The sequence below is a fragment of the Phocoena phocoena genome, chromosome 20 (genome assembly GCF_963924675.1).
Source record: "Phocoena phocoena chromosome 20, mPhoPho1.1, whole genome shotgun sequence".
In the NCBI taxonomy this organism is placed as follows: domain Eukaryota; kingdom Metazoa; phylum Chordata; class Mammalia; order Artiodactyla; family Phocoenidae; genus Phocoena; species Phocoena phocoena.
This window is the reverse complement of record NC_089238.1, coordinates 31,481,398-31,506,614: the sequence shown is the minus strand read 5'-3', so window position 1 is coordinate 31,506,614 and position 25,217 is coordinate 31,481,398. Positions and strand designations below refer to the sequence as shown.

Genomic DNA, 25,217 nt, shown 5'->3' with positions numbered 1-25,217 from the left:
TTACACCTACTTTTAAGAGTTTTAAAGTTTTAAAGTTTTAAAGACACATACATATGATTTCACTTATACGTAGAATCTAAAAACCAAATCAAATGAACAAACATAACAAAACAGACTCACAGATTCAAAGAACAAACAGGTGGTTGCCAAAGGGGAGGGAGGTGGGGGAATGAGTGAAATAGGTGAGGGAGATTAAGAGGTACAAACTTCTAATTATGAAATAAATGCGTCACTGGAATGAAAGGCACAGCATGGGGAATATAGTCAATAATATTGTAATAACGTTGTACGGTGACAGATGGTAACTAGACTTATTGTGGTGACCATTTTGTAATGTACAGAAATATCGAGTCACTATGCTGTACACCTGGAACTAACATAGTGTTAAAGGTCAATTATACTCAACTAACAAAAAATTTAAAAAAAAGGAATTGTTTCGGTCATTCTAGGTTCCTTGAATTTCCATATGAATTTTAGGATCAATTTACAAATCGCTGCAAAAAAGCCAGCTGGGATTTTGATATGAATTGCATGTAATCTATAGATCAATTTCGGGAGTGTTACCATCTTAATAATATAAAGTCTTCCAATCCATGAATATGGACTTTCTTTCACCTGCTTTCTTAAATAAATGATAAAGTACTATACCCTTTCCTCCACCTTGCATGTTTATTTTACTTAACGATATGGCCTGGAGTCGCTCCATCCATGGCAGTGTATATTCTCATTCCTTTGTGCTACTGAAAAGCTATGCACATGTACCAATATTCAACCAGTCCCATACTGATGGATGTCAGAGTTGTTTCCAACTTTTGCTATTACAAATAATGCTGCAAAGAATAACCTTGTGCACACATCTTTTCGTACTTTTGCCAGTGTATCTTTGGGAGAGATTCCCTGAAAGCGGGACTGCTGGGTCAAGAGTAAATGCACTAGCTATTGCCAAATTCTGTGCCGCAGGCACTCGATCTCCACCAGAGATACATGAGAACGTATCCAGTGCCTAGTGATTTTAAGGCATACCAGGATTGGGAACCTTGGCATTTAAAAATTAACTATTAGAATTATGAGAAGAGAAAGGTCATCCAAGTGGCTGGTGCCTGGAGGAGCTGTGGGCCTGTGCAGTGCATATGCAGAAGTCCTGATGGGGGAGGGGAGGGAGGAACGATGAAGGAGGCAGGGAATCTAGGGTAGGGATGGTTTTACAAATAAAGGCTGTACCAGAAACTTTCAGCTTCTAAGGGTGGAAAAATCCAAAGGTTCCCTGCCCCCAACCTGCCCCAATTTTTGTAAGCCAGGCAGCTTCTCTTGAGCACAGAGCCAGAGAGGCTGGAGTCAAACAGTCCAGTCCCAGGAGAACAGAAGGACAAAAGCTGTTCTCAGTCAGTATACATGGGGAGCAGAAAAAAAGTCAAGAGGCTTGAGTTAGTCCCACCAGTCACTTACTGACTGAAAATCCTGGGTGCATCACTTTTCCAAGCTTCCTTTTTCTCCTGCTAACATGTGAAGGAAAACCCTGCCTCTCTCACCTCTCAGGCTTGTGAAGACCAGTCAAGAGAGCACCTATTATAAGCCTATGGGAACTGAAAGTGCCTTACAAACGTGAGGGATTCTCACTGCCCAAGCTGGATTTGAGTTCTGGTGTGACCGACCACTTACTATCTGACTCTCCTCAATTATGAAACAGAGACAGTAACACTTATTTCACAGGGTTATTTTAAGAGGAAAGTATAAAATGCATGTAAAGTACTTGGCACAATGTCTGACAAACAGTAAGTGCTTTAAAAGGTAAGTTAGTACGAGCATAGTAAAGTTATAATCTGCTCTTTAACTTTGGGCAAATAAATGTTTATACATGCTTTGCTTGAACATGAAGAAAAGTGTGAAAGAATAAGTAAATTAATAACACTGATTACCTTGGAGGGTAAAGTTAGGGAGAGAGAACGATTGCTGCATTTTTCTTTGTACACCTCTAGGTTGTTTGGCTTCTGAGCTGAATGGAAAAATCCAATGAGGCATCTCCAATGAGAAAAAGGGGGGATGCAATTGACGATGTGTACCCAGGGAGGGCTTCACAGCTAGTGATAATATTCCACGTCTTAACTGTGCACAGGAGTATTCATTCATTTTCCTATTATTTACACCAGGAGTCAGCAAACTTATTCTATAAAAGGCAGACAGTAAGTGCTTCAGGCTTTGCCGGCCATACAGTCTCTGTCATCACTACTCAACTCTGCTACTGTAGCACAAAGGCAGCATAGACAATACATAAACAAGTAAGTGTGCCTGTGTTCCAATAAAACTTTAACAGGCAGCAGGTTGGATTGGGCTCCTGGGTCTTAGTCGGCCAAACCCTGATTTATACCTTTATATATGTTATACATATGCTTCTTTATGTGTGAAGGTATTTTACAATTTAAGAATACCACACATGCAAAAAAGCCAGCAAATCTGCTCCCTAAAATGAAAAATCCAACAAAGTCTATTTAAACAAATGAATTTCAACACAGAACAATTCACTCTTAGGTCTACAAGCTAATCTTAAATAAAATCTTGAAGACAGAAATTTTTTTCAAAATTTATTTCGTGTAAGAAAATTTTCCCTATTCACTTCTCTCCTCTGCCCTCATCCAGTACTGAAATATTCACATCACACTTTATGTCTCTGCCTATCAAGGAGATGGAAAAATACAGTCATCAGCCCTTTGGTTTCTTTTTGAGCACCTGCCCCACCCTATACCCATTCTTTCAATGTTCCAACTTCCTCCTCCCTAAAATGATGAATTTAAGGTAGAAAGATATGAGGAAGAATGGAAATTTACAAGAAAGAGAGCATGACTGATAATTGTTCCCAAGAAAACATTTTCCCTTTTTGCTCTTAATAGGCTGTAAAGCTAATGCAATTAAATTATAACTATAGCAACTCAGCTGGCATCACAGTCCTTTCGCTCCAGCAGCATCCTTTCACACAAGCAAAACCCTGCACGCTAAAGACCCAGGGTAACTGCAGGCAACCAGCAGCAGCAGCAGTAGGAGCCTGCAGGGAGGGCAAGTTAGCAGAAATGTCTAAAGGCTGGATGGGGTGCTGAGGAAAAGTGTAGTGGAGCAGTTGGCTGCATTTAGCTACAAGGCTGGATAATGAAAAACCCCTGCCAGGGTTCCCCTGATTTGCCTTTACCAATACCAACAGAACACTAACTAGTATTTTAATAAATAAAATTCTGGGGAGGCCTACATAAGAATTTCTACAACATCCTTACTGACGCAGCAGAGCAGCCAAAACATTCAGCTCTCAAGATTAGTTAGGAAAAAAAAAATGTAGCCCTTATACTCACCCCCTGTGACATTTACTATGTATCCAAAACAATGTCCCCACCTTAACACCAGCACTTAGGTCTTATCAAGTTTAAGGAATGAAGACTGAGCAGATGACTGACGATTTCCCATACAGTATTTCCCACAGAGAATCTCAGCCACTTTCCAGACCCAGCAAGGTCACCAGTAACAGCACCTCTGCATCCTCCCATGACCCTTCGATCAGGGCTAAAGGAGCATACACTCTGAAGTCAACCTCATTGGGTTTGAATCCTAACTCACTACTCACCAGCTGTGTGATCTGAGAGAGTTACTTGCCCTTTCTGAGCCTTAGCTGCTCATCTGTAATACAGGGACCACAGTCCTACTATTTGTTGTGAGGATTAAGCAAAATCTTACTGATGCATAAGTAACCAGTAAATCACATTTCCTATGGAAAGAGGCGAGATTTTTTCCTGCCTCACCAAATAATAAGCTTCTTAAGGGAAAGGACCATGTCTAATTCATGGTTGTAGTCCCAGAGACAGCCCAGGCCTGGCACAGCGGGGATCCCAAACACATGTCTGTGGAATCAACAACCCAAAGCATGTTGTGAGGCAGCAGCAGCCACTGGCCAGTCAACCTGCACTTTTCTCCTGCTGCACTCTCTGGAGGCTCACCCACTTTCCTCTTCTACAATCAATGGCAGCCACCGCATTTCCAAGGCCTTTTAGAAGCAGCCTCTGGGGTCGCTGACAGTAAGCAGACAGGACTCCTCACTTGGATGGCTTCTCATCACTAACTGCTCATCAGTTTCTTCCAAGTACTCTTAAAAAACTCTGCTCATCACTGGGCCCTCTCTGGCTTGAGGGTAACATTTATCTGTGTGACCCACATTTACCAATATACTACGTGAGCCATTTATCACCAACAGTCAGTGAACCCAAGCAGGAACGACTGGGACGGTTTCTGTATGACAAAGCCCTTCGCCCTTTCTCACCCTGATCATCTCTGCCTGTGATAGGGGCTCGCAGCTTGGTCAGGCAGACAAGTGGAAAACCCAGGAGGCAGGGAGACAAAGCAAGGCTGCTGACCTGTTTATAAAACCTCTCTTGAATTCCTGAGACTCTGGCTTGTATCTGTCTTTTACAGACTACATCCAAATTCAAGGCAGGAAAGAAGCAGATCCTGCCCCCGAGCCACCCAGCACCAGTGCTGCCTCCCCACCAGTACTCACGCCTTGACATCTGCTGTCTCCTGGGATGTGCGTGTGAGGGTACGGGAACGCAGGCGCTCGCCTGCCTGCTGGATCTCCTGTAGGTTCCGTTCCACATGGGGAAGCTCTGAGATGCCCTCGGTCTCAGCGGCAAGCTGTTCAGCTTGCTGAAGGAGCTCACCAAACCCCTCAGTATCCATTGGAGATGCAGATCCTAGGTGGGGGAGAAAATGGAAGAGACCCAAATCAAGAGGAAAGATAGGCTTCAAACACTGCCTGAACCTGTCACAAGCTTAACGAAACACGAGGACTTTTTGTAAACAGACAAGGAGACAGCTCATCAACAAGCAGGATTTGTTCCTGAACATAGCCCAAGAAAAACAGTCCTGACAGAGAAAATGAGTCAGACTGAGAAGAAATAGATCATTTCTGTCCATACTGACATCCCCAAGATTGATTTCTGCCACCAGAACAAACGCAAAGATATTAAAGCACAGATCAGAATTCCTGCCTCACTTCAGACTCAAAGCCGACAAGGCAACAGAAGCCATGGTGGCAACCTCTGGGAGGCGTAAAGAACCCTCACTCAAACTTCCTCTCCCTCCACTTGTCTTAGACAGAAAAACACCTCCACCCGCAGACGGCTGGCAATTTATATGGCCATCTCATCTCATATGATTCCCAAACAACTCCATGAGGACCCTGCGAAGACAGAGAAGGAACTCCAGTCCACAGAGCTCAGTTCTGTGCCTAGAATACTCTCTGCTGCAATGAGGCTGAACTGAAACCAGAAGAACACAGGTCTTCTGACTAATCCCATTAGTCTCCTTCGCTAACATGAAAGACAGTCTTTTAAAATTCATGTCCAAGTCTCCATTCACTCATTCTTCAGCTTTATCTCTGAGACCAGAGATCCATGTCTGCTTATTATATGACATTCAGAATATGACTTGTTAATATATCTACTACTTTTAGAGATACTGTTGCAACTAATAATTATACTAATTTAAGTAGCAGCTGGCTTCTAGACCATGAATATTATTAGCAAGATCACCTGTTTCTCCAACAACTGAGAAAAGCTCTGTGAACAATGTTGATATTTAATGCATATTACACATTTATGAATCTTCTATATACTGTACCATCCTTGTATAAGGTTCATAACTAAGAGAAGGAGTTTTAAACTCCTACCACTATTTAAGTCAACAGAAGATAAATAGTATCAACATCATCTTAAAAAATTACATTGCTAAGAGGTTAACAAAATTATTATTTACTAAAAAAAGAACAATATTCTTTAAATAGTAGCTCTTGATTATATTTTTCCCCTTTGTTTTAAACCCATGGCTTCTATTGTACTTTAGAAATCCCTGTGGTCTAGAATTGTAGTTACAATGTTAATGTAATATATAATTATATCTCAGCTATGAAGCTCAGGTTAATGTTAAAAGAGCATGGTTTCCACCATAAATCCACAGCAGCAGAATAAGGACTTTTAAAAATGAACATTAAAGGACATTAACTTTAAAGGCAAGGGCACAAGGTTAAAACAAAAATAGCTCAGCTGGAGTAAACATGAAGACATTTTGGTATTCTTTATGAAGTGCCAAGCTGACTTTAATCTTTAGACAAAAAGTCATATACACTGTAACTCTTTACCTAAAGTTTCTAGATAATCATTGTCATTTTTTTTTTTTTTTTTTTTTTTACCTAATAGAATCAAGCTGTAACTGGCCACCTCTACCTGTGAGAAAATGTGGATCACAGATTGAGAAGGGTATCCTGGGGGACAGAAGAAGAAAGAAGCAGAGAGTATAATTAAACGACGGCTCCTGCTTGATGGAGAAATGTTTTTCCTTAGAAACCTATAGGGCCAGTGATATTCTATGAACTACCAGAAACATGGTCACTCACCAGAAAGAGAAAAAAAAAGAAATATGCTGCCTTTTACCACCACACTTTTTTTTTTTTTTTTTTGCGGTACGTGGGCCTCTCACTGTTGTGGCCTCTCCCGTTGCGGAGCACAGGCTCCGGACGCACAGGTCAGCGGCCATGGCTCACGGGCCCAGCCGCTCCGCGGCATGTGGGACCTTCCCGGACCGGGGCACGAACCCGCGTCCCCTGCATCAGCAGGTGGACTCTCAACCACTGCGCCACCAGGGAAACCCTCCCCACACTTTTTTTTTTTACTCTAAGATAAAAATAATTTGTCTAACAGAGCCAAGGAGAAGGAAATATTTTTTCTTTCATAAGGAAAATTCTGGAACTCCCTGAATAAAACAAAACTTTTTAATGTTCAAAAAAAGAAGAAAAATAAAGGAAAAAATATATCTATCATTTCACGTAACATTTCCATGTCAGACAAATTCAGACAAAGAAAATGCTCAACTTCTCAAATGACTTGCCCATACAAAGATTTAAAGTGATGGATCTGAGGGTAATAAATGCAAAATAAAAGTCATGATTTACTTTAATATGGTCCAATAAATATGATTTTTAAAAGTTAACTAAATAGAATTATTTTGACCATAGTAAAATAAAGGCTGAATCTCTAAACAACATCCTAAACTTAGTATGCCCCAAACTGAGCTTTAACCTTTCATCTACAAAACCTGCTCCTTGGCCTGCTCCAGTCAATTGCTTGGGCCAAAATCCTTAAGGGCCTCCCTGACTCACATCCCACATTCAAATAGGCCAACAAAGCCTTACAAATCTACCGTCAAAATGCACCCAGAATCTACCTCTTCCCACCACATTCCCCCACCCAAGTCACTCTCACCTCTTCCTGGCTTCCCAGCTTCAGGCCTTGTCTCCTACAGTGTCTTCTCAATCCAGCAATCAATGATCCTTTGAAAGTCTGATCACATCCATCCTCTGTTTAAACTTCTTGTACAGAGTGAAGCCCTACAGAAGCAAGCCATCTCTTCTTACCTCCTAGACTCATCTCCAGTCCTGTCCCCCTTCCTTTCCTGGGCTCCAGCCACCCTGGGGCCTCCTTGCTGGTCCCCCAGTGGGTCAAGCACATTCCTGCCCTAGAGGCTTTCTTTGTACTCCTTATTTCCTCTACCTGGAACGCACCTCTCCCAGATATGCTCATGGCTGATTCCCTATCTCTCTCAGCTAAACTGTCAGCTTGCCTCTGATGCCGACCTATAACAAAATATTTACGAGTGCAACCTGCAACCACCCTCAGCACTGCCCCCCACCCCCAGCTAGAATGTAAACTGCACAAGGATAGGGTTTTTTTGCCTGTTTTGTTCACCGAGGTACCCCAGGTTCTTAGAACAGTGCCTGGCACATAGTAGGTTCTCATCTGTTCAATGAATGGGAGTTTTATTCTTCCGTTTGTGGAGACTGTTCTTCTTGAAGGCTTCCTACACACTCTTGCCAAATCAGCACCCACTGGCAAGCAGAGACCAAAGCAAAAACATTCCCTTCCGACTACCAACTGATACTTAACATTTCTGAGGCTGCACAGCATAAGGCAGAGACAGTATAAATGGCACGAATTCAGATCACACTTGGTCCAGACTAGTGCTTTCCCTCTAAATACCCAGACAAAAACCCAGTGATATTTTAGAAGAAACAGCCCAGTTTTCAGGTGAACAAATTCCAAACTAAAAGAACAAATATACATACAGGAAGAACTGTGCTATATAAGTTTAGAGTAGAAAATAAGCTTCTCCATGTCTGTCTGAGAGAAGAGAGAAATGTATATGATACCATATTTGGGAAAAACTGGATCTGTCCTGCATTATAACTCAACCAGTGGAAACTGATTTACAAAAAAGTTATCAAAGTTTCCAAATGTATACTTTGATGTAGTCATCATCTCATTAAAATTTTTAAACATATGGTTAATTTTACACATTTAAAGATGATTTTTAACCCTTCTGCAAAATAAATATCAATTTAGCCACAAAATATAGGGGTTAAACAAACCAAATATCAATTTTGACCCAAGATACTGAAAACTGATGATGAAAATAACCTCACTAGCTTTGTCCAATAGTGAGAACCAGAATGATTAGTGGGAGCGGAGGTGAGAGGGTGAAGTCCAAGCTCTGTGCTGGGGAAAAAATCTGGCCAAGACACACGCAGAGACTGGATGCCAGCTGCACCCCTGGGGAGCTACGGAGGAGGGAGCCAGGAAGAAGCCACACTGAGAACCCACAGAAGTGGGATGTGGAACAGTCAATGCAGCAAAACTGGGGCTGGACCAGAAAAGGCCAGCAAGGACAGACAGCACTAAGGCTCCTCTCTGTCAGCATGACTCTGAGCCTGATTGTTGAGAGGTCTCTGGAAACACCGAAAGGTGCTTCAGAGAGCATGGCAGGGTACCAGGGCCCTAAGCAACAAATTGCTCTCCGTGCCTCTTGGCAGAAGTCCTACTGAGCCTCCACAGACCTCCTCAAACACCCGAGTAAGCCTTAAAATGAAGGGCAAACTTATCACTGCTGTTAGAAGGCAAGACTGGTTATCCTTTGGTGGTGGGGGGGTGGGGTGGGGGGGAACAGGAGGAGGCAGAAAGGAGGCTTCTGGGGGGCTGGTAACTTTGTTTCTTTATTCTGGGTGCTGCTTAATAGTGTGTTCATTTTGAGAACATTCACTGAGATAGACTCGTGATTTATGTACTTTTCTGACTGTGTATTGCACTTCAATAAAAAGTACCCCATCAAAATGAAGGACAATGACCCACTGTTTTTCAGAGGTTGCAGACACCCTGCTATATTAGAAATGGTGGGACTTCCCTGGTGGTCCAGTGGTTAAGACTCTGTGGTTCCAATGCAGGGGGTGCAGGTTCGATCCCTGGTCTGGGAACTAAGATTCCACATACTCCGCGGTATAGCCAAAAAATTTTTTAAAATTGAAAATAAATAATAGGGCTTCCCTGGTGGTGCAGTGGTTGACAGTCTGCCTGCCGATGCAGGGGACACGGGTTCGAGCCCTGGTCTGGGAGGATCCCACATGCCACGGAGCAACTGGGCCCGTGAGCCACAACTACTGAACCTGCGCGTCTGGAGCCTGTGCTCTGCAACGAGAGGCCACAATAGTGAGAGGCCTGCGCGCCGCGATTAAGAGTGGCCCCTGCTCACCGCAACTGGAGAAAGCCCTCCCACAGAAACGAAGACCCAACACAGCCAAAAATAAATAAATAAAATTTAAATATATATTAATAATAATAATAAATAAACAGAAATGGCGAATGCTCTTAGTGGGAAGTTCCCAAGATCCAGACCTCTTCACCACACCTAGAGGATGCTGAGAAATTAACTAGGGGAAAAAATTAAAGCCACGGCTTTAGAGAGACAGCTCTCACCTAGAGCTAAAACCAAGGACTGGGCAGACTTCCATTTCCTCAAGTTAGTCAGCACTCACCTGTCATTCAGTGTCCAAAAAAATGTCCCTTCCAGGCACATAAACATTCTTAACAAAGAGAAAAAAAAAAAAAAATCTCCAAATGGCATATAGGATGAAATGAACTTAAAAATAGGGCAGAGCAAAAATGCATCAAATAATTTTGGTTCACTTGCTATTAACATGTATCTTAATTATGAAAAATATGGTCATTTCCACATTCCCAATATAACCATGTTAAATATTTAATCAAGCCAAAAAAGAGTAGTGTAGTATAATAAGAAATATATCTGGTCTTTGTCCCCAAGTTCCTGGCACACAGCTTCTAAAACCCTTGGAATGTCCTGAAGTTCTGAGTCTTTTGTAACTCACAAGGAACCCCTTTTAAGCACACCTGAATGTATGCAAATGAGGTAACTTGGAAAGGCTAAGCTAGGTGGCCTCAGGATGGGGCTGGTCACCAGAAAGACCAAGTGATTAAAGAGTTGGAACTTTCAGCTTCACCCACCAACCTCTGGGAAGGGGAAGCAAGGGCTGCAGATTAAGCTCTATAAAAACTCTTGGGGGCTTCCCTGGTGGCACAGTGGTTGAGAATCTGCCTGCCAATGCAGGGGACACGGGTTCGAGCCCTGGTCTGGGAAGATCCCACATGCCGCGGAGCAACTAGGCCCGTGAGTCACAACTACTGAGCCTGCGCATCTCGAGCTTGTGCTCCGCAACAAGAGAGGCTGCGACAGTGAGAGACCCGCACACTGCAATGAAGAATGGCCCCCGCTCACCACAACTAGAGGAAGCCCTCGCACAGAAACGAAGACCCAACACGGCCATAAATAAATAAAATAAAATTTTTTAAAAACTGGATCATATATTCACCTTTCTCTTTAAAAAAAAAAAAACTCTTGAACAATGAGATTTGTTGAGTTTCTCAGTTGGTGAATGCATCCACACGCTGGGAGAAGGGTGCACCCCGGTTCCACAAAGACAGAAGCTCCTGTGCTAAGGACTCTTCCAGACCCCGTCCTATGTACCTCTTTACCTAGCCATTCATCCTTCATAATAAATCAGTTGATTTACCCTGGGGATAAAACCCAAATCTCCCCTCATCATTTCCTCATCTCTAAAGAGGAGATGATAATGCTTACCTCCTTCAAGGGGTTGATGATACACAGAAAGTATTTTATTAATTCTCCTGATTTATATCACTGTAAAATGCTATTTTAGCTTTTTCCCAAAGTTGCCAATTTGGCAACACTTTGTCAATTATAAATGTCTCTGCTTCAAAAAAATCTTCTAGCAAATATATGATACTAAATTATGACTTATTTAATCACAGCTTCATATCATTCAGTAAGAACTTCTGGGAGACACCTGCAATTTTTTTTTTTTTTTTTTTTTTTTTTTTTTTGCGGTATGCGGGCCTCTCTCTGTTGTGGCCTCTCCCATTGTGGAGCACAGGCTCCAAACACGCAGGCTCAGCGGCCATGGCTCACAGGCCTAGCCGCTCCGCGGCATGTGGGATCTTCCCGGACCAGGGCACGAACCCGTGTCCCCTGCATTGGCAGGCGGACTCTCAACCACTGCGCCACCAGGGAAGCCCCACCTGCAATTTTTAAATGTACAGTTTTTACATTCCCCACTATCAAATATGGTTTTAATTATAAATACAAATTTCCACAATGAAGGTGTGATTCAAAAGAAATTTAGCATTGAATTTCAAGTGGAAATCTTGCCCTCAAACTTATTATTAATTAGACTGTAACAGGATTAAAACACAAGAACAGTGTTCAATGTCCAACACCAAGATTAATGAGGAAAGCCTCACAGGAGGTGTCAAAAGCTGAAGACTCTTTCTGCTCTCCTCTCTTCTTCTGAATACATAAACTATGGTTAAATGACAGCATCATTCTACTTTGTACTGTATCTGTCAGCTGTCAATTACAACAACCAAAAGAAAATTACATCCTAACAAGATACTATTGTTTCAGATGCCTCTAGAAGATGAAAACAATGATTAACAACAAAAAAAGTGCTGTTGGATTAACTCCTTATAGTCCTGTGAAACTAAGTAAAAAAGTTAGACCTAATCATTATTCAGAAGGTAGACTTCTGGAGAAAACAAAGAACTACTTTTGCAAATATGTTCCTGTAAAAGGGTTTCATCTTCAAGGAATTCATGGAAAAGACTCTGACAAGTACAGGTTTCTGGTAACTGACTATACTGCTGAACTGAATGAAAAAGCATTTTCAGAACTCTAATGGAAAACTCATGAATTCATAAAAGTGCTAACAAAAGATCAAGATGAAAAAAAATTAATTACATGGGACTGAGTGAACTGATGAGGATGATTATAATTTTTGTGACTTTCTGTTTGAATAAAAAAAATTAAAAATCCCACAAGGACTCAGAGGCAAAAAATATACAAATCAATTTTTACTGAAAAATAAAGGAGCTGTTACAGTGGAGGATTACTGGACTGAATGTCAATATTATGACATAGTATGAGTGTGTTTCATGTTTGGTAACTGCAATCATTGTTGCTTTTGTTGTGGTCATCCATTTACAATGCTTGGTGTCAGTTTATTTATCTCTTGTAAAAATAAAATACAGTGTGTGTGTGTGTGTGTGTGTGTGAAAAAAAAATTTCTTAATAGCTGTTCTCTATTTTAAGTAATAGATTTATTTGTAAACATGTTGTAAATAACTGCTATTGGTTGAAAAAAAATTTTTTTAATAAATAAAATAAAATAAATCTAAAAAAACACAAAAAACCAAAGAATTAAAAAAAAGTACCCTAGACAGAAGAGAAATTAAAGACCTGAGTGATTCAGTACAAGTATGGGCCTGGATGACTCAGTGTTTGCAGTAAGGAGTGTGTAGTATCAGCTTTCTTGATACATAACACTTGTATTATTTCATCTTCAATGAGCAAAGAGAAGCAATCTGGCATCACACAGAAACATAAAGCAACCACACAGCCTACCTTCTGACAAATTCTTGGAGAACTGTGCACCCCATCCTGGCTTTGCCCCACATCATCTCTCTGACCCTGGGACCGGCCCTTCCTCATCTCTGGTTCCCAGTTTCACCACCGGTGAGAGGAAGGGGTTGGCTCAGGTGATTTCTAAGGTCCTGCCCACCATGAAGAATCTACAGATATTTTAATCTGTAGATTAAATCTGGGATATTTTAATTCAGTCTTTAAACTGAATTAAAGGAAGGAGCAGCCCCATTTCAGCGGTGATGAAAAGTATCTGTATAAAGAACCTGAGGTATGATACAGGCCCCATAATTTCAGCTGGCATAAACAGGGGCAGACCACCAAGTCTACCTCCAAAAGGCTCTGGCTCATCTCAAAACCAACGGTTCTCAGCTGGGGGCAGCTTTGCTCCCCAGGGAGCACTTGCAATATATAGAGGCATTTTTGGTTGTCACAACTGAGAGAGAGAGGTGACGTGCTACTGACATCTAGATGGCAGAGGCCAGGGATGCTGCTAAACATCCTATGATGCACAGCACAACCTCCACAACAAAGAATTATTCAGCCTAAAACATCAATTGTGTCAAGGTTGAGAAACCCTGCTGTAAACTAAGGAAGGCTTCCTGTCCTGAGAGCCATGACACCAGCATCACAGGCACCAGGAACCCTGGGAAATATATGCACACATTTTTTTAAAAAAATATAAGAGAAGCACTATAGTTGTTATCAGATTCTAAAGTCTGAGTCCCCTGCCCCCCCCACCGACCCCAAATAATCTTAAAACACTGTATATACAGAATTATACCATTTGAGTTTTTAATGGTGGTAGTCATTCCCCGGTATACCACACAGCAACGGAAAAGATCAAACTAAAGCTACATGGAACAACAGGGATAAATTTCACAGACATAAGAATGAACTAAAGCACCAGACACCAAAAAAAGACACTGCATGATTCGATTTATATGGATTTTAATAAGAGAAAAAACTAATCTGTGGTGCTAGAAATCAGAACACTGGTTATCCGGGGGGTCGGTGGGGATGGGGAATGACTGGGAGGAAGCACAACAGAACTTTTCTGGTACTACAGACTGAAATGTGTCCCTCTAAAATTCATATGTTGAAGTCCTAACTCCCAATGTGAAGGCATTTGGAGAAGGGACCTTTGGGAGGTAATTAGGTTTAGATGAGGTCATGAAAAGGGGGCCCTCATGATGGGACCAGTACTCTCCTAAGAAGAGACACCAGAAAACTGCTTCCTCTATCTCCCACCCCTACTCCACACACACATTCACCCAGGAAAGTACATGTGAGCACACTTGAGATGGTGGCCACCTACGAGCCAAAAAGAGAGAGGGTTTTCACCAGAACCCAACCATGTGGCACCCTGGTCTCGGACTTCCTCCAGAACTGTGGAAAAACAAACTTCTGTTGTTTAAGCCACTCAGGCCATGGTGGTTTATATGGCAGCTGAAGGGAAGACACCAGGGTATTGGAAATACTCTATATCTCAATATGGGTGATCGTCACATGATTGAATACATATATAAAAATTCATCAAGCTATACACTCAACATATATTAAGTGTATATGTTAATATATATAATACACATATTAAGGTTTGTTCACAGATACAATTTAGAAGAAATAGCAAGAAACATAACATTAGCATAGCAAGAAACTTAGCATTATCTCCAGAGTGAGGGCAAATCTAAGATTTGGGAGATTTCTACTTTTCGTTGTATAACCCTCTGTCAATCTGAATCCTTTCCATAAGTGCATGTGACCTTTTCTAATTTTTAATAACTTGTTCATTTTAAAACTGCTCTAAGCTCCCTGCCTCAGCGTGTTTGTCTCACCACTGCCCCTGACTCCTCGATGGCAATGAATGTCAAATCCACACTCCCATCCTGCTTCTTGAACTCACGCTCCAAACCAGGAGCTTCCAGGCACTGCCGGTGCGTTTCCACTCAAACCCACAAATGCCACACCCGGTGCACCTCAAAATGCAGTTATCCACCCACCACCATCGCTGCCACCAGACGCCCTCCCAAACCCCTTCACCTGTACCTGGGCTGCACTCTCTCAGGTTCTAACTCACCCTTCTTGCACCTGTGCATGACCTCAGACTGTTTATTTACAGCTATTCTCCACTCTCCAGACTCAGAAACCAAAACAGAGGCAGACACATTTTTGAGAAAGAACACACAGGTATTCCTCATTATCCAAACTATTGCTCTCCCTGACAAAATCTCAGGAAACCAGATACTACAGATTCAGATAACATGACATCCCTCACTCTCCAAATCTCTCATTACCTAAACAGATTTAGAGAGCAAGGGATACTTTATTTTTGCAGCATCTTCTGTTGCTTTTTTTCCTTTTCCAGCTTTATTGAGATATAACTGACACACAATATTGTGTAATTTTAAGGCACACAATGTGGTTTGATAGACATAAATACTGTGAAATGATTACCACAATAAGGTTAGTCTAACTGTTGCTTCCATCTTCATCACCATCACTCAAGGCCAGACTTCCCTCCCTTTAAGCCCAAGTTCTTGCTAGATGCAAGTTCCAGCCCCTCCCACTGCACATCACTCTGCTCACTGTGACCACGTTCCTCTTTCCACCATCACTTTCCCTATGTTGCTCCTGAACAAAAGCCCTCAATACCTTCCACTCACGGGATCCAGAGGAGGCACTGTTTTTGGAGAAACCCTGTGTACCAGTAATGTGCTTCACTCTGCCCCTGACCGTCCTCGTGCATACCCAGCTCTGTGCTCATGCCATTTTTCACAACCAGGAACATCTACTCACCTTCTACCACAACCCTGAGATCCAGCCAGGAACTGTACCCTCTAGCTGGATGACCTTGGGCAAGTTAATTACTCCCTCTGGGCCTCACCTGTGAAGTGGAAAAATAGACGTACCTTCCTCGCCTGCCACACAGTAACCACTCAAACATCAGCTATTGTTTTACCACGAATTCAAGTCCTACTTACCAAAATGGTTTTCCTCAATAGCCATCCCACAGGAATCTCCCCTCATCTAGATTCCTCTCTACTCCATTTATTTATTTGCCTTACATGTTTCTATGTGGCCAGCCATCTGTTTTTGTGCTCCACAGGGTTTCTTTTTTCTTTTTTAAATTTTTATTTATTTTTGGCTGCCTTGGCTCTTCGTTGCTATGCATGGGCTTTCTCTAGTTGTGGCGAGCAGGGGCTACTCTTCGTTGCGGTACGCGGGCTTCTCATTGCAATGGCTTCTCTTGCTGCGGAGCACGGGCTCTAAGCGCGCGGGCTACAGCAGTTGTGGCTTGTGGGCTCTAGAGCGCAGGCTCAGTAGTTGTGGTGCACGGGCATAGTTGCTCCGCGGCATGTGGGATCTTCACGGACCAGGGCTCCAACCCCTGTCCCCTGCATTGGCCGGCGGATTCTTAACCACTGCGCCACTGGGGAAGTCCCTCCACAGGGTTTCTGCAGCCTCCTTATTTCACTCTGGAGTTCTCACAGAGCTACTTTCGTCACTATATAGTTGTTTATTTGCTGTTTTTGTTGTTTTTATGGGGGGACAAAGCGTGAGGACCTGTTAGTCCACCACCCTGCTGACATTCTCCTCATTTGCCTTATGTTATCATCTATTAATACCTAGATTCCTTCTCTCCCAAACAGCTTAAAATTTATTTTGTAGCTTTACCTTTTTTTTTTTAAATATGTAACTCCAACAGTGCCCTTAAACAGTAGCTAGATCCTCAACACAGTCACTAACTGCCAGAATAACCTTCAGCAAACCTTTCCCCAAATGCCTAATGACTCAATTTCTAAATTCCTGTGTTTGCCTTGTAAAGTTCACCAAAGTTAGAGCCCCATGTACATGTGAGCACACTCGAGATGGTGGCTACCAACAAGCCAGAAAGAGAGAGGGTCCTCACCAGAACCCAACCATGTGGCACCCTGGTCTTGGACTTCCAGCCTCCAGAACTGTAGAAAAACAAACTTCTGTTGTTTAAGCCACTCAGGTCATGGTGATTTATATGGCAGCTTTCCTTCATTCATTTAACAAATACTTATTGAGCATCTACCACATGCTAGGTACTGTTTGTTCAAAGCAATGGGGATGGAGCTATGGAAAAACCAGACAAAGTTCCCCAGCCTCAGGGAGCTTATGTCTATTAGGAGACAGACAATAAAAATACATAAACATATAGACACATGATGCCAAGTATTGATAAATGCTATAAGGGAGGTAAAACAGGGAAATGCAGCAGAGTGGATGGTAGGACTGCTTTAGCTGGGGTGTTCTGAGAAGCTTCTTTTAAAAGGAAACCTTTGAACAGAGACCTGATTGAAGTAAGGGGGTGAGCTATGTAGATATTTGGGGGAAGAATGTTCTTGCCAAGGAAACAAGGCAGAAGTGTAGTTTGCATAGTTGAAGAGCAGGAGGCCACGTGGCTGAAGCACATAATCATGGGGAAGGGTGGTGGGAGAAGGGGTTGGGACAGGGTCAGATCATGTCGGCTTCCCAGCACCAAGGACTCTGGATTTCAGCCTACTTATGACAGGAGCCAGTGAAGGGTTGAGCCTTCTCTAAGGCTCATTCCCACTGCTGTGTGGAGAACAGACAGGGGGCTTGAGGGGACAAAGTAAGAACAGGGAGACCAGTCAGGAGGCTACTCCATCACTCAGATGTGATACCTGAGACCCGCGTGGACCAGGGTGATAGTGGTGGAAGAGACAAAAAGTGGGTCTGATTCATGGATACTACATTTTAAGAGTAGACTTAGTGTAGACATGAATTGCTGATGTAGAGTGTGAGAGGAGAAAAGAAGTCAAGGACAATGCCAAGGTTTTAAGCCTGAGTAACTCAGACCATGGAGGTGCCATTTACTGAAACGAGGGAGACAGGGAAGGGAGTAAGCCTGACATCACAGGGTTGCCGTGAGGATGGCATTAGATTATAGAAGTAAAGCCCATGGCAGAGACCTGCGTACAGCCAGAGCTCAGGAAGGTTGTCCTTTTTTTCCACTGTCATTGGTTCCTTCTAGGATTTAGGTCTCTCCTTCCCTAAAATAATTCCTCACCAGTAGGGGAAACTGGGTGAGGGGTACAGAGAACTCTGTACTATCCTGCATGTGTTCTATAAATCTAAAACAAATCTAAAATAAGTTTATTTTTAAAAACTTCCTCGACCCCGTGTCCTCCTCTGGCTCCCACTCCCTTCATAAAGAGACGGCCATCCCCTGTCACGCATCATTCATTCATCACCACTGCCATCTAACATTTGCTTGCCTGCCTCCCATTTCCTGAACTCCCCGGCAGTCACCACTGACCCAACTGCCAAATCCAACGGACTCTTCAATCCTTCCTTTCTCACAGCCTTTGACATCCTAACCACTCCTTCCTTCCTGAAACTCTCTCTTCCCAAGACGTGGAGACTCCACCTTCTCCTGGTTCTCCTCCTCCTCCTCCCTCTCTCAGCCTCCTCTGCTATGCCTCCTTCACCTACCCACCCCTCAAATGCCAAGCTTCTATCCTTGGACCTCCTCTTCTCACACTATATATTTCTCTGGATAACATCCACTTGAACTTCAACTACAATTCCTACCACAGCCATCCATCTCCCAGATGGCTACAGACCTCTCTGAATCCGTTCACATACACATGTGCATCCAAGAGAACCACACACACACTCCTAAGCAGGCAGTGCCAGGAGGCTCAAGGCTGCCTTTCCATGGACCTCGGAGGCCTATCTGGGCCCAGGCAAGGACACTGACCTATCAAAACAAAGGTGACTTCCATATCTCTATGTCCAGCCCAGCTCTCTCCCAGGGTCAATATTTCCAACTGTTCACCTGACATCTACAGCTGGCTGACCAGTGGATGCCTCAAACTACATATTATCCCAAACGCTTCACTTCTCTCCCCTCTTAGCTGCCACTGCCACCACCACCAGCACCACTTCCTCCTCCTGCATTTCCAGTCTCTCTTGATAAAACAATTAGCACCAGTCAATTCAGCCAGAAACCACCTCAGGCTCCCTTTCCTCTCCAAACAACCAATCTCCAGGTCCATCTCCTAAACCTTTCGGAAAGTCGAACCCTCATCTCTTTTGCCCCCACTCTAACCTCACGCTCTTCTCCTGATTACCTCAACACTCTAAGCCTTCTTTTTCCTCTAACCTACACTCCCCTTGGCTAGAGAGGTCTTTCTGAAACGTTCCCCTGGCTTTATACCCTCAGGAACACCTTCCATCTCCTATAGAAGGAAGTGCTCTGGCGTTGACACGGCCAATAGGGGCACCCTCCAAAGAACGGGCACTGCCACCCTTACCATCTTCATCTCTTACTGCCTCCCGGCAAAGATACCCTAGCAATTCTCTACTCCTTGGGATGCCTCATGCTGTTTCCTCCCTTCACACACTGGCACATACAGGTGTACACTCTGCTAGAACACAAACATACCCTGGCACATGGGAACTCCTGTGTACCTTGCAAAGTCAGCTGGGACAGTCCTACCTACCTCAAACCCCTCCCACACTATTCTCAACCATCTATTACTGTTCTTCCCTGGCCAGGTGAAGAGTTGTGATGATTTTATTCCCAAGACTGTTTCTCTCTGTACATGGAGAATTCCTGTAGGGTGAGGTCCACAGACTGCTCAGCTTTGAATCCTCAGCTGCTAAGTTTGGTACAAACTTAAAAAAGTTACCGAATAAAATGTCTGCTGAATTAAAGTGACCTGTTCCCTGAACATACCTCAGGTCCTCACCTCCAGGTCTTTGCTCTGACCCCTCCTTCTCCTTGGCGTATCTATCTTTCTCTCTACCTAATTTTCTACCTCAGCCCATCAGGAAGCAGGTTTAGACACTCAAGTTCACCACATCTCTAATGTTCCCACCTCAGGGTATTTGCACTTGCTGTTCCCATTCCAGGAATGCTCTTGCCCGAGATACTCCCCTCTCTGATTTCAAACAGGTCTCTGTTCAGACATCCTTGACCTCTTTTTAAAAAGGCCCTGCCACTACATGCTACCCCTGCGGGCTTATTGCTGATGATGTGCTCCACAGAAACAGCAGCTCAGTGAGCGCAGGCCTATCTCAGTCACCAATGGATCCCCAAGCCTCTAACAGTGTCAGGAACATGGATTTATTTTCTATTTGTTGAGCACCTACTGTGTGTCAGGTCTAGGTGCTGGGGATACATCAGGGAACAAAACAGATAACGTTCTAGAGGGGGAAAACAAACAATACACAGATAAATGAGTAAAATATAAGAACGACTAAAGCAATAAAGGAAGATAGGAAGTGGGGAATGTCTCACTAGGTGACCCTTGAATAAAAACCTGAAAGAAGTGAGAGCGAACCATATGAATATTGAATTGCAAGCACAAAGGTCCTGAGGTCGAAGCATGTCTGCCATGTGGAAGGAGAGGGTAGCAGAAAACGAAAGTGGGAAAATAACAGTGGGTCATATTATGTAAAGCCTTAAAACTCACTGTAAGGAGTTCATCTTTAAATGAGATGGGGACCCACTGGAGGGTCCTTCTATCTGCTGTGCTGAAAATAGGGGCCAGGGCAGAAGCCAGGAGACCAGGTGGGAGACTATTTCAATAATCCAGGAGAGGTGATGGTGACCTGGCCCAGGATGCCAAGCATTGGATGTGAAGTAAGAAAGAAAGAGAGCAGTTAAGGATGACTCATAGGTTATCGGTCAGAGCCTTTTACATTACTGAGAAAAAAAAAAAACAGCAAGAAAAGCAGTCTGGGAAGAGAAGTGGAGGGAACCTTGCTAGCCCTATCTTGAAATGTTCAGGTTGAGTTCCCTACAAATCATCACAGTGGAGATATTAAAGTAGGCAGCTGGATATAGGTCAAGGGAGAGGCCCAGGCTGGAGATATTCATGTGGGATCTGTTAACCTAATAAACAGGTATTAAGAACGATGAGCCTTGAGTGAGATCACCACGAATAAAAAATGAAAATGTCCCAAACACAAATTCACAAAGAAGAATAACTGAAAGAAAGAAAAAAGGATACGATGCCCAAGGGCACCCTCTCACAGCCCCCAAACAGAACAGAAAGGTGACCCTTGCTGAAAAACATTTTGGTCTAAACAAATCATAACCTCTTCTCACACCCGACAGAGGGGCAAACCTGGACCAGCAGCTCTGTCAATGGGTCGTCCAAACTTGGAACAAAGACCCCTGCGGTCGGCCCCGTAATTTTTAAAAAAGAGACCCAATAAATGCAGGCATTGCCTTTGCAGAGGATGGGGTGCTGTGGGCCCTGAGAAAGTGCGGGCCACCTCCAGGTTCTAATCACTAGCATCTCCCTGCACGGGATGGCGCATTCCGCTGGATGCAGACAGAGGAGATAGGCCAAGGCTCACAGGGTAGTCCCTTTCCCGGGAGGGAAACGCCTCCCGATAGAGTATCCCCGAGGAGCGAGCGAGGAAGCTGACAGGGCGCGGTCAGGAAGATACCAGGCGGAGTGTGGTGGCGGGGAGGGGCACCTATACAGCCAAGGGTAGACTCGCAGGGCAGGGGTGGGCGTGGCGCGCCGGCAGAGCGCTGTAGTGGGATAGGAGGGTCGCCAGGGGGCCGAGGCTCCGCATTCAGAAAGAGGGCAGATAGAAAGCACTCCCGGAGCGCAGCCCGACGCTATAATGGGGGGCGGTTCAACAGGGCGCTGTGTCGCAGGCGTCAGGCGTGCCGTCTGCCATGAGGCGAACGGGAAGTGTGAGCAGCACGGCTCCGAGCTCGGGGACCGGGCTCCGCCCAGCCTCTGGACCTTAGGTTCAAGGACCTGCCCCGTGTCGAAACGACGGGGCCACAAACACCCTTACCTGGCGTTGCAGCCGCGTCAGCCGCTCAGGTCCGGGTTAGAAAACGCGCCGGCCGCGTCTCGCGCCGCTCGCCCGCGCTTTCGGATTGGCCGAGACAGGCCTTCCCAGAAGACCCCGCGCGGCGCGCCGCCAAATGAACTTTATGGAGACCCGAGGAGGAGGACACGGACAAGGGCGGGGTTTGGGCGGGGATTGGGCGGGGCCTTCGACTGAGCTCTCCCTCCCCACACGCACCCAGCCACCGCCCTCACCCCTCCCACTTGGTTAGAGTCGGCTCCTGCCGGAGAAAGCGATCCCACAATTGCCTGCGCGGATTTCTTACCCTTCATTGAACACCATCCGAGTGCCAGGCACTATTCTAGGTACTGGAGGCATAGTGGCAGCCACGGCAGACAAGATCCCTGCCCTAATGGAGTTCTCAAGCTGGTGGGGGAAACAAAATATAATAAATCACCTCCAGTTTGTAAGGAGGGCAATGACGAAAAAAGCAGTGTGATGGGAGAGAGAATGTGGTCAGGGAGGGCCTCTCTGAGGAGGTGCTGGCTGAGCTGAAACATGAATGATGAGAAAGGGTCAGCCTTGCAGAGTCTTGGCTGCAGAACATTCTAAGTAGAGGGAACAAATCTGAAGGCTCCACCGGGAAACAAGCCTGGTGTTTGAAGAATAGAAAGAAGGGGAGTATGACTGCTAGAGGATGATCCAGCTCAGGTGCGATAAGACTCACAGTTGGCTGGGGCCAGACTTTCAGGTCCTTCAGGCCACAGCAAGAAAGTTGAAGTTATTCCTCATGCAAGTGGAAGCCACCGGAGGATCTGAAGCCAAACTGTGACATGAGCTGACTTACCTTTATAGACGATCTCTCTAGCCCTCTGGGTAGAAAAGAGGGAAGCAGAGAGGAGCTGGGAGGCTATTTCTGTGTCCAAGACATAAGGAGAGTGGACCTTTGATTGTCACAGTGCCCACTCATGCAACATACATTAGTGCTCACAATATGCCCAAAATGAATGAGACCCAGTCCTTACGATCTGGTGAGGAAGCAGAATGTATTTCAATGTAACGTGCTAAGTGCATGACAAAGCTATATAAGGATGCTAAGGGTGTTTAACCCGGTCTGGTGGGTTGAAAGTCAAGCAGGCCTTCTCAGGGGAAGTGACACCTTAACTGAGCCATAAGGATGAATAGGGCTTAGAATGGCAGAGAGAGAGGAGGTTTTTCCTGGCCTAGGGAATGGTGTAAGCAAAGGTAGAGAGGAGAGAAATAGTGCTATTCCCACCCTCACCACACCTTTCCTCTCACTTCTGACAGATTCTCTACTTGACAGAACTCTAGCCAGGCTCCTCTGAGCCCTGTTCTCTTCTAGGGCCTCAACCTCAGCCTGTAACAACTTGAGCAAAACAACCAACATAGTTTCTAACAGCTCAGGGCCACATCCTTAGGTGACCCTAGCCCCTCTTAAAGTACCTGCCAGAGAAAACTCAAGGCTGCCAAAAGAATTTACCATTTTTTCCAGCCAACACCTGAAGATAGGGTCCCTGTCTCCCAGCCTCTGTGCGAGGGCAGCAGCCTAACTTCAGTGAGCACCAGTTAGCAAATCCAGATGAGTTTCACATGGACTGACACCTCCTTCCCACTTTTGGTAATTTTTCCCTAACTCAGCAGAGGTCAACCCCCTCCCTATTCTCTGATTCTCCCTTTGAAACGCCCAGTCACCTCTGTACAAATCAAAGTTGAGTTCCATTCATGCTGGACTCTGTTCCTTACTGCAATAGAATATTGCTGATTAAAATATGTCCTTACCACTTTAACTAGTGTCCAGCTTCGTTTGTCTTTAACAGCTCACACCAGCATATTGTGGGTTCTGTATAAATGATTGATGCTGATTGACAATATATATGGGTGTGGCCTTTGTCTTAAAGCTATTAAATATAACCAGATCCTGCTGTGGTCAGACAATATCCACAAATATAACAGCATCTTGCATCTGAATAATGTTTTATCCTTTTACCTTGCTTTTTTCTATTATGTAAAGAAGAATTTTTAATACCATAGACAAATACTCATGAAACATTGCCAAACGGAAAATCAGGACCTTTACCTTTTGGAGCTGAATACTTCCATATTGTAAACCCCAGCAATTCCACTCCTTGATACATGCCCAGGAAAAACTCTTACACATGTGCACCAGGAGATATTTGCAAGAATCTTCACAGCAGCACAGTTCATAACAGGAAAAAAAAAATGTCCATTAACTAAATAAATAAATAAATTGTGGGTATTATAACAATGGAATATTATTCAGCAGTGAAAATGAGTGTGCTATAGCTACAAACACAACACAGGTGGATCTTGGAAACATAATTTTAAGTGTGAAAAACAAGTAGCAGAAGACTACTAGTATAGTATGAGCTCTACCCTGGCTAGAGTGGCTGGTTCAGGGATGGGCCTATGACTCAACAGAGTCAAGAAAATTCATTCTCAAGATGTTCTTCTCACGCAGTTGCTCTCTTTACCACTGGAATTGGAATTGTGAAGGAGTTTTCATAGAAGTCCTCACTCCCTGAAATTAAGCTTTTAGAACTTTAGTTATTAGCCATGAGGGAGGAACCTACCTAGGAATGAAGCCATTACAAAAGAGAACAATGTAGTGATGGAGAGAGAGTCAGAATCCAATGACATTATGTGAGCTTCTAGATCAAACTAAAGCTAACCCTACCCCTGGAATGTTCTGTTGCATGAGAAAAAAACATTCACTTTCAGTGGGGTTTTCTGTCACTTATAATCAAAATAATCCTGAAGGATGCAAGATTACTTGAACCCTTGCAGCAGCTCATCTAACATGCTTGTTACAAAGTCAGCAGGCCAGAATTCAGTAAGCTTTTCCCAACTGAATGTGGTTGTCCCTCACATGCTATGTAAGGAGGTGCTTTCAACAATGTTAAGAAGAATGTTTTCACCATCATGTTACATTTTGTTCTATACATTTAAAAAATAACATCAAACAAAAAAAATATTAAACAGCTCCATTTTCAAAGAAAGAAACTGAAGAAGTCTTTTTTTTTTTTTTTTTTTTTTTTGCTGTACGCAGGCCTCTCACTGTTGTGGCCTCTCCCGTTGCAGAGCACAGGCTCAGCAGCTATGGCTCACGGGTCCAGCCGCTCTGCGGCATGTGGGATCTTCCCAGACCGGGGCACGAACCCATGTCCCCTGCATCGTCAGGCGGACTCTCAACCACCGCACCACCAGGGAAGCCCAAGAAGTCTTATTTTTATGTTCATTACATTTTATTTCAAAATGACATCATAATTTGGCGAGACTACAGAATTATATAGCAGATTTTTGTCTCTGTATTAAGTCTGATGGAGACCCTAGGTGATATTTATTGTTAAAAATATAAGACTTGATGATGAACATCCTCATCATTGCTCTTGTCTTCTGGCGATTTTGTGGGGAAAGGATCTCTATCTGGCTTCCTTTTATTCATTTAGTCACTTGAAAAATATTTGTTGGGCAACTGCTATGTTCTGAGT

At 44.0% G+C, this 25,217-nt stretch overlaps 1 protein-coding gene across 1 annotated transcript in view; it reads right to left on the bottom strand.

Annotated features, from left to right (window-relative positions):
* Nucleotides 1-21,780, bottom strand: part of NUP93 (nucleoporin 93) — a 105,843-nt gene extending 84,063 nt beyond the window's left edge. The window contains exons 1-2 of the mRNA XM_065898489.1: nucleotides 21,691-21,780; nucleotides 4,532-4,724 (exon numbers count right to left, since the gene is read on the bottom strand). Of these exons, the coding sequence (XP_065754561.1) occupies nucleotides 4,532-4,710 (179 nt within the window). The 5' untranslated portion in view covers nucleotides 4,711-4,724; nucleotides 21,691-21,780. The remainder of the gene's footprint in view (nucleotides 1-4,531; nucleotides 4,725-21,690) is intronic.
* Between the last annotated feature and the right edge of the window lie 3,437 nt (nucleotides 21,781-25,217).